We start from the raw sequence: 11,145 nt of genomic DNA, 5'->3' as shown, positions 1-11,145 counted from the left end.
AATGGAGAACAGAGAAGTGAAAGTAAAAACAGGATAGGAAACGCAGTTTGTTTGTTTTATACTTATAAAATATTTTAAACGTTAGACTTTGAAATAAATTAAACTAAATAATAATATAATTTCAGCGTAATATAATAATAAAGAATAAAATAAATAATGACTAAAAACTAATGACTAATAAAGAATAAAATAAATAAATGATAACGCAAGTTTAACACATCAACATTATAGAAATAATTTATTATTCACAATATAATTTTGTAACAAATGATTTTGAATCAAAAAATAATAATCACTGTATTTTGACCAAGTATTTGAATGACAAAATCTTTTTACACCTACATATCAAAATATAGGTCTTCTAAATAACGTACAAGCTCAGAGGCTAAAGCAAAATAAGTTCATACATTTTTATTGCAACTTCAAGGTTTTCCATTACATAAGTTGACAAATTGATTGTGCGAAAACTACCAAATGCATCGATCTAAAATTTGGTACCATATTTTAGTATGACCAGAACATACTTATCACAAAGCCTCGATATTGTACGATAATTTTAACTAAAATTATAAACGATTTATAAAAAATGGACTTCTTCGTGCCTCCTACTAATTTGCAACCTAAAAACTAGACATATTGTATTGTATAATATTTTTTAACATATAAAGCGAAATATGAAAAGAACTCGTGTTTTGTTTCGTTTAATAGATACTTTGTTTATGAAACCCTGGAGAAAACTTGTTCGAAATTCGTTTACTTCGTCCTAAATATTGTTCCGGATCTTGTCATGCGAAAACATTTCTACCACAATGCTCAACTCGATTGGATTGGTGCGTTCACTTTTGTTCGGTCAGTCTACCTTGAACGTAACCTCCAAAATTCGACTACAAACACAATGACTTCTTCAGGGGCGAATGTTGAATCATGCAACAAGTAATAACAGATACGGAGCGGGGTGAACTGTAACTAAATGAGCAGACACGATCAGTCGGTAATCGCGTATCTTTACTATAACTCGAAAAGTTACCGGTTTCCTAATCGTACTTGGAATTCTATAAAATTCTCGTCAGACGAGTGAACACCAAGTGAACGCGCACGCAACTCTGTCAGAACGTTTCGCTCCTCTTCTGTGATCGAAGGTCTTATTCTTTAGTTTTGCCACCGCGATCGTTATGCTCGAATTTAGTAATGCTCGAATAGTAATTTCTTTGTTGTAGATACTCTGCATCTTTTCTTGTCGCTTTTAAATATTATTAATAAACTCAAATTGTGAAAGACGGTTCTTAAGCGGTGCGTGTTGAGGACTTTTTGTGTCAATCAGCTGCTGTGATATACTAGGTACGTATTAGAGCACGATATAATATCGAATTAAGACGAAAGATATGCATTGAGATTTATGTTTGGTAAATTATGGAGAATAATTGATAATATATAATGAATAAAAATCAATCGGGAAATTTGGAACATTATGAAGTAATTGGTTGGATCATATAAATTGCATTGATTTATTACGAGAATAAGTATTAGCCTTTTACAATCGAAGGATTTGAGAGGAAGAAAGACATAGGGTTTAAATTCAAAATTACAAAAGTTTATTATTGGTATTAGTTGATTATGAATTTACAGTCCAAATTTATAGCATGAATTTATAAAGTTTCAAAAAGTGATTCGATTCTGATCGATCCTCAGCTTGTTCTTATTGTTTTATTCAAATTATTCATATAATTCAAACACAAGTGAAGCGGGCCCCTGAACACAGCAACCTTCAGTTACCAAGAAAATGTAGGTGTCTTCGACAAAATCGATATTGTTTTTCATTGAGATTGAAATACGACTGTGCATTTATTATTTTATTCTCCTCGTATAATTTTATTTATAATGTTACGGAAACAGGTTTATATAGTATAGAAAATGTTATTTCTTAAAAGATACGATTCTTTTAATTTTATCGATGTACGACGTACGATTATACGTTTCCATTGGTTCTGTCCTATGCAATGCCAATAGAATAATTTTAGCAGCTTTTTAAATGAACGATACATTAATCAACAATTATACAACGCTTGTTTTATTAATTGTTTAAGGAAAATCGATAGTACGATTTCGATCTTATCGAGTGAAACTAATCCAATGAATTGCATCGTGTAACAGTATATTGGCTGGATGAAATTTCGCAAAATGTCTAAGTCGAAAGAGAAGTACCTGAGGTAATCCTCTAATGGCCTCAATACCATTGCGTAGGTTGAACTTAAAAGCGTTTGCAACCAGTAGAAACCAAAGTAGTAAAGTGTTTACGATAATTGAGAATCAATGCTGCGGTCTTACCCACAAGGAATTGCTCTTTGTTTTTGCATCACGACAAGCACGATTACAAAAGGATGATAAGACAACATCAGAAATAAAAGTAATGGAATTATTTACTCGTCAAAGTGGATGACACTAGATGCAAGCCTGTGTCCTTTCCAATAAAATATTCTGATATTTCGCAAGCATTAGAGGAGCATTACAGCCAAAATTATATCGAACCTAAAGAAAATGCTATCGATTCAAACTCCTTATTACCAAGTATAATATCAAACTTCGACTAATTATAAATAAAATCTACGTAAGAGTTGGAATTAAAGATCTATGCCTGACATAATTTTAATAATTAAACCGATACTGCACTGTGAAGGACATCAATCGATAAAATTACCGCGTATAAACGATACGATTATGTGGTTCATACATAAATTCAAGAAAATTCACGCGAGATATTCCAAGATTTTCTCCCGGAATAATAAAAAAAGTTCAAATAAATAATGATAAGGGATAAGGTATCTGAGAAACGTAAGAAAGAAAACGTACACAAGGCATAGAGATGCTTTGCCAAAAATTGCAACGAAAGTTTTCCATTAGGTAAAACAAAGAAGGAGATCATTTTCACTGTTACTTTTATTTCAAGGCATCCTTTTGACCGTAGTAACTTGAACCTACTTATCTGAATGACAATGATATATTCTATAAATGATATAAATATCAAATAGATTCCATCGAATATATACAGGGTGCTTGGTAACTGGTGGTACAAGCGGAAAGGGGGTGATTGTAGGCGAAAAAAGAAGTCGAAAATATAGAATAAACATTTTTCGTTCGAGACTTTGTTTTCGAGAAAATCGACTTTGAATTTTCGCGTGCTGGGTACGCGTGCACTTTATCGCGTCTCGTTATAACGGATCTCACTGTAGATCGTTGTAACGTTATTTTTTTAATTTTTAAAATTTAAAAATTTTTTAATTTTTATTCTATATTTTCGACTTCTTTTTTCGCCTAGAATCACCCCCTTTCCGCCTGTACCACCAGTTACCAACCACCCTGTATATACAAACCACTATCTATTTATTCGTATAGGAAGTTCCATCAAGAAGTGAAATACATGAAGGATCTGACTTTATCTCGGTGCACCAATCCAAGGTTAATAATGTAATGTCTTTTCCAAACATTTTACGTGATGGAACATATTTAAAGATGCCAGTATATGTCGGTTAAACGTATTAACACATCAGCCAGTAGCGCGTTAGATAATACCACAGGTTTTCACTAACAAAAACCAGTTCATGAATATGAACTTGACGTTATTTGCCAGACAAGTTAAAAAATATGTTACTATCTTAGAAAGCAAAGCATTTACAGTAAGACGCAAATTAAATCGGTTCGATACAACGTAAGATCGTTAAATAAGAAACGATTGCTTGCTACAAAAAAAAGGAAACAGTAATGAAAAAAAAAAGACAGTTGACGATTATAAATGATAACTGCGCGGGAAAGACATGTTTCGATATCTACAGTAAAAAAATTGAAAGCGCTGAAACGAGAAATCTGTTAATTCTGAAAATGTACCGTCGGGATAAAATTCTGTTTATGGGACACAGGGCGTACGATAATTGTTCAATTACAATCTTTAACACGATCATCGTCGATAATGGTTAAATAAGGAACTATCGTAAGAAACTAATTATGGTTAAATAAGAAATTGCTCGCTATGAAAAAGATGACAGTAATGAACAAAAAACTGACGATAAATGATTATAAATTAAAATTGCACGAGAGAAAACATGTAGTTAACGGAAGTTGCTCAATTTTACTATGCTATTCGATGATTCGTTTAAATTGTACGATGCAGAGAGTAAAATGTTCTCTCTGTTTTCGCTGTAAATCGACAATTAATAGGAATCAATTCCTTAATTCGTATCTACTAATTTAATACTCGAATGTTTAGCAAGATTTAGCAAATTTAATAAATTTAAAAAGGAAAAAGGATATAATGGAGGAAGACCTCCAATTGATGTGCTATGCACAATGCATATGATTCAATAACCGGTTTCGAAGCTGAAGGTTTGCTTTGTAAATTATCTCGCGTAAACGTACCACAGTCATAACGTAAAATAGCTGACGGTTAGAACGTAAACGAAAATTTCATTACAAATATTTGCCATGAATTGCACATTTTGGTCATCGAAGAGTCAATCACAGTTGTGACATACTATGGAAAATTATTGTGCTAACGGAGGAACTTGCGTGTTTCTAATTTCGATTACAAGCAACGAAAATAGTCGCGTCCTAAATCAGGTGATGAAAAGTCCGACGATTTTTCGATTACGTTACGCCATAAAATAATAGAATAATACACGGTACACGAAATCAAAAACCAGATCGAGACGTCTTTGTTGTTCTCATCGGTATTCTACGCACGAACAGTAGCAAGCAAGATTCCAGAGAAATGCTCGCAACACGTTGCGAATATATAACAATGTTCGTGAATTGCTAATAATAATGTGAAGAGATGGCTGGTCTATAGCGTGTCTATGCCGTTTCATGAATAATAATAACAGGCGCTTTACATATCCTTGTTTCGAAAGTGATATATCTCGAAAGCATTAGTTTTTCGAAAAAAAAAAAAAGAAAGAAATAAAGAAGAATTTCTGAACGTAATAAACAACAGTACGTTAGTTAGTTAATCGACTTTATCAACAAGAAAGCTAATGTTCGTCAAATATCTTACTTGTATATCACGTGCAAGGTTTTTATAATGTTTAGCCCATAACTCGAAAAGATAGTAATTTCCATGAATGTTTAATTTGAATGGAATTTTTTTCAATGGAAAAAAATGAAAAAAAAGCACACTTTTCTCGTTTTGCAAACGGAATACGATGTCGTCTAAAATATCATCGATTTAATCCGTGTGCTAATTTTATCTTCTTTATTCTCGTATGAATAACCAAGATCGAGCGGTCATTTTGTCACATGAATTATGGATTTCCGATGATTCCAAGATTTTTAAATGTTACATATGGATGTATGAAAATCCGATTAAGATAGTCTGCATCGTAAAAATCATAGAAAGAATTTCTTCCTTGAGCGAATGCATGGGAAAATTTACATTTCCATTAATTCCAATCTTTTAATAAGATTGAATGAAATTTGTAAATATTATTGAAACATAGGTAAATATATTGTTATGTGCAAATTATTAATGGAGAAAATTGTATGGTTTCCTTCTAAAACAACACGAATGAAACGCGAAGAACACGTCGAAAAATACGTCAATTTGTACCAATTAGTGTTATAAATATATATGTAACTACAATTTCATAATCGTCGATTTGTAGAAAATGCAAACACATACAAATTTAATTGCACCAATCGGGCGATATCAGGCTCGAAGCGATTAAATGAATAATAACATTCAGATTATTAATTGGATTTGATCGCTGATATGCGTAATGAAACTCAAAGGAAATCGCAATGATTATTTAAAGGCAACGAAGCAGATTAACATACAACTGCTGTATTTTTAACTAAACTATTCTAATTTTATTCGAACCTAGTCGAATTGTACTAAATACTATTGCAAATTACTTTCTATATAATATAATTTAAATAATTAGAAATATTATTACCTAAATAAATTTCTATAAACGATCGCTTTATTTTGCATTTGAATAATGGTTCATGAGGAACACGGGGAGAATTTTCTTCACGGCGAGATTTCTCTCGTAAATGCTATTTCCATAATCCTCGAACTCATTTACTTTCAAAGCTTTCAACGCGCTAAGGAGCTATTAAGGTATAAAAAACAATCTTTCTTTAGCGTAATATCGATGCGCAAGAACGCATTTACTGTCTTTTACATTTTCCTTAAATTTAAGAAACAAATTTTAACGGTAGAAAAATAGGATTTGTTCGAAAATAACTGAAAGAACGCAGCGGTGTTATATAACGAATCTTACGTATGTTCAAGTGAATATCGAATAAAGGCGAGAAGAGCATCTAGAATACGCCTCGATGAAAAGAAAATCTCGTCCATAAATTTACTCGAAAATAGACTCTCTCTTTCTCGCTCTATCTCAAAAGATATTTTCGACAATAACAAGACGAGGGAAATAAAAAATAAAAATATTTATACGAGCGCAGCTATCTTTTATAAACACGTCCAACCACTTTTTCTGTTTCCTTTCATTGTCATCTTTTTGTCCAGCATTCCCTGAAATATGGCATCAGACGTAGCATCGGTGTCTGCCTGGTTCCAAGGACGAAACGTGTTCGTCACAGGTGGTTCCGGATTTATGGGAAAAGTCCTAATTTACAAACTATTATTGAGCTGCCATGACCTTGGAAACATTTACGTCTTGGTCAGGAAGAAGAAAGATGTCGATCCACAATCACGATTGAAGCTCATGATGCAGGTATGATGTAGTTTGAATTATTCCAAGAAATTATCGTAACTCATGGCGGATTCAAATAACTTCTACGAGCATAATTTAAATCAGAAACGAAACGACATTTCTTTTCTGTAAGATGTGTAGATTTCCCAGTTGAAAGCTTCACGGGGTAATGTTAAAATGTTTTGTGCATATGCTGTTTGAGAAATTGAGGAAACGTTAGAGATTTGAAGCTTATCTCTGTCCTTTTTTTTCATTAGACTTTCAGTTACCAATGCGACAACATCGAACTGTTTTACCGTTTAAGGAGGGAGTAGAACTTTACAGACTTCGTCGTTGTTTCCGCACATGTATTCAATCGGAATGTGGTATTTGGAATCTTAGATAAATCGATTTCAATTTAATACGTGTGCTTGTTTACTGGGAATTTTTTATTGCTTCGCGTCATCGTTTTTTTTTTCGACCTCCTTTTGACGACATTAAACTGCACCTGCAGATAATAGATTCTGCGAAGAAATAGAAGATTGCAAAAGTTATTTAATTCTAATGGCTTATAAAATCTATTTGCTTCTGTTGTTCTTTATGACACCCTTTGTTGTGATGTGTGCAACGTATATCACACGTAGATGGTTGCCGCTCAGCATGACTAATGTTACCAGTAACACGAGATAGGAAGAAAACGTATATACCTATCATTCACGTTGTAGGCCATTGGATTGTAATCATTCATCGATTATAAGACACCGCAATCGATTCAAAGGTTTTTTTGCAGATTATTACGGAAATCACGCAACTATCTGTTTTACGATATTTTTATGGTACATAAATGTATTTGAGATCTTTTCTTTTCCAATGTAATTAATAGTTTGCGTTATTTCTCGTGCTATAAAATTGACTATTTGATTAACGGTACTATTCACCGAAGATTTCTTTAGATGTAGCGACTGTAAATAACACAGACCATATAAAAAATATCATAAATCTAGTGGAGAAATAACAGAAGAGCAAATTTCTATTTCTACGTTAAACTTATCGTTTTGTGGCTCTAGTTAATATTATGCAACAGTGGTACAAAAATTGTCAATTTATATTGACAATTCGATAAGTGGCACTTCTAATACGTGTCAACGAAAATGAAAGGTACGGTTCAGTTTATGGTATATGATAATTTCAGTGTATATGTTTTTACGTGTTCTAGAAAACCAGTAGAAATAAATACATTCACGGTAAGAAAAACGTAAATGCATTTATAGGTAAATCATTATACAGCACTTTTACATAGTAAGTAATTTTTTTTTCTCGTTTACGATCTAATCTTTTTTTATATCTCCTCTTAATGTATTCAATGAATAAAAAGGATTGAGTATTGGAATAATTGTTTATTCATATTTGATAATCTCGATCATGTATGTATTATGAAATATTTCTATTTCTTTTATATATTATCAATTTATTATTATATTCATGTTACAATTTATAATTATAGATCAATTTTCGATTGATTTTTTAGGAAATTCCACTTAAAATGATTGAAGAAAAACATCCTGAGAAATTGGAAAAGATTATATTGATACCAGGTGATACAACTTGTAAGGATCTTGCCTTATCGACCGCCGATAAGCAGAGATTAATGGATGAAGTCTCTGTTGTCTTCCACATGGCAGCAAACGTCAAGTTTGACTTAACGCTTAAAGAAGCGGTAACGATAAATACTTTTGGTACCAAAAATGTTACAGATCTTGTGAAACAGGTAAATACTTAATCATTTTAATATATTATCATGAATATTTAAAATTTCTTACTATTATGCTATGTATTATAATAGAATTATTACATGTTATAATTATAATAAAATTTGTTTCACTACCTTTTTGATTCGTAATAAGGGAAGTTTAAAGATATATTATTCATAGCTACCTCATTTAAAATCCTTCATTCACGTTTCTACTTCGTACTGTCACTGCAATGAGCCTATACTTGAAGAAAAATATTACCCGTGTGATATGGACCCCGAAGAGATCATAGAAATGGTAAATACTAGACCAGATGACTTTCTGGAACTAATGACACCGACAGTGCTACGAGGATTACCGAACACCTACTCCTTTAGCAAGGCACTCGCTGAAGATTTGGTGCAGAAATGTGGCGTACCTGCAGGGATTGCAAGACCTTCAATAGGTAAATGCGCAATTTTGATAACGTGTACTATTATATGTTAAATATACTGAATTTTGAAACTGTTCTCCCATAAAAAAATGGAAAATACGACTTACTGTATTCTTCCCCTATGATCGTTATATGATTTCAAAATAAATATGCTTATAATATAATGCATATGCCTAGTACGTTATAGATTTAATTATTATGTAAATTTTAATTCGACGTCAATTTTAATTTTAGTGGTTGCATCGTGGAAAGAACCAAAACCTGGTTGGGTAGATAACTTGAATGGACCAACAGGTTTAATGGTAGCTGCTGGAAAAGGTGTAGTTCGATCGGTGCTTTGTAACTACGATTACAAAATGAACATAATTCCCTGTGACATTGCAATTAATGCGATTATCGTACTAGCATGGAAAGTAGGGAAAGAAAACACTAAGAAACCACTATTTATGAACGTTACCGATGGTATTGAAAACTCAATTTCTTGGGGTTGGGCTGTAGATACTGGCAAGAAATATACCACAATGTATCCCTTTACAGGTTAGTGAGGGAAGAATAATATACTGTTTGAATTAATCTATCCACTTCTAACTAAAATGTACTTTCGTTTATTTTATGCAATAGTATCTGTTTTATATTTATACGGTATGGAATAAAAGAATAAAATGAATAACCTAGAAATTTTGTTTAAGGTGTGCTTTGGTATCCAGGTGGAAGTCTCACTACATTAAAGTGGTTTCATTGGTTGCGTGTGATCTTATTTCATTATATACCTGCACTTCTCATAGATAGTTTAGTTCTTCTAACTGGAAACAAACCGTTTTTAATAAAAGTGCATAACAGAATTAATCTTGGTATTAAACTGATACAATATTATACTACCAAACAATGGAACTTTCCGTAATTACGTTTATTATAAAATAACATAATAATAATACGATAATAAGATACAAATGACTAAAAATTTTGTTTTCTCCTTTCAGGAACGACCGTATGAAAGAATTGCAGTCTGAAATGAATTCCTCTGACAAAGAAGAGTTCTTTATAGATACATCAGAAATAGATTGGGATGAATTCATGTCAATCTATATATTAGGCACCAGACAGTATTGTTTGAAAGACGATCTTTCAACAATACCTCGTGCACGAAAAGTTCTTAGGTGTTTGTATTTCGCCGATTGGTTGGTTAAAATTGGCCTCGCGATTTTTTTCGCGTGGTTTATATATTTGTGGATATACTCGTTTGAAGAACGAATTGCGGCCGTCTTTGAGGTTAACGAGATCTAGATTTCCCGAGATTTAAATATTCTAAAATAAATTCAAATTGACCACCCAATAAGGCAATATTTGTTTTTTATTTCTTTTTGTTGGTGAAATAGAAAATATTTACAAATATTTCTAGGCTGAAATATTTAATTAAGGTGTAGGCGAAAATTTAGGCGAAAAAAATTGTATATAGGATAAAAATATGTTGGTTTTTTATAACTTTTGAAAGTGTTTGAAAATATAATATTAAGACGAAGCTTCTATTTCGTAATTTCTGTATTTAAGAATGTATTATCCACTTCTATCAACATTTCGGGCATTACCAAGTCCATAATCGGCTCGATAAAGTTTGCTACATTGTTACGCCCGTTACATAAGAATCGAAATTACCTGACTAAAGTTATATAAGAATGGCCATTTAAATTATCGATACGAACAAAGATTCTGCACGAATGTCAGAAAAAATATGAATCTTCTACTGATAGATTCATAAGAATATTCATAGAATTCGTAAAATATTCAAATCTAAATTATATTGTAGATCTTATTTGTACTAGTGTACTACTCTTATTTGGCATTAAGAATGGCATAAATATTCAATGAAATGTTAACCTATAAACTGAGGAAAACGAGTTGACACATCATTCGAATTGCTAATATTTCTAACGAAAAATATTCTTATTTAAGAGTCTTCCATCCGTTTTAAATAATTTACCAACATTAATGAAATCAAAATTTTTACTATATAAGTTTTTAATTAAAGGGAAGCATAGTCAACAGGTTAGAAATGAATTAAACAAGAAATCATAGAAAGAATAACGCTGAAATAAAATTGATAACCCTAATATCATTTTTAACTAGATCTAACCTTGAATGTAGAGAAATAAATTCAACAAAAATAACGACTAATACAAATACCAGTCAATGGGTGTGAATAATTCGACCCTATTTTTGTGATGCATCTTGGACCAACTGATGACAATGACTACCTTCAGACGAAAACGAAGACTAAACG

General features: G+C 31.9%; 1 protein-coding gene across 1 annotated transcript; it reads left to right on the top strand.

Moving 5' to 3' along the window:
• The first annotated feature begins 979 nt into the window (after window positions 1-979).
• LOC117157134 (putative fatty acyl-CoA reductase CG5065) lies at window positions 980-10,386 on the top strand. The gene is made up of 8 exons (XM_033334899.2): window positions 980-1,139; window positions 1,218-1,338; window positions 6,518-6,725; window positions 8,212-8,451; window positions 8,615-8,879; window positions 9,102-9,404; window positions 9,557-9,764; window positions 9,848-10,386. Exons 3-8 carry the CDS (start codon window positions 6,531-6,533, stop codon window positions 10,149-10,151), a joined length of 1,515 nt encoding a protein of 504 aa, XP_033190790.1. The 5' UTR covers window positions 980-1,139; window positions 1,218-1,338; window positions 6,518-6,530; the 3' UTR covers window positions 10,152-10,386.
• Window positions 10,387-11,145: the final 759 nt, after the last annotated feature.

The sequence above is a fragment of the Bombus vancouverensis genome, chromosome 10, assembly GCF_051014615.1.
Source record: "Bombus vancouverensis nearcticus chromosome 10, iyBomVanc1_principal, whole genome shotgun sequence".
Lineage (NCBI taxonomy): Eukaryota > Metazoa > Arthropoda > Insecta > Hymenoptera > Apidae > Bombus > Bombus vancouverensis.
Note: the sequence above shows the minus strand (reverse complement) of the source record. Positions and strands in the feature narration are given on the sequence as shown.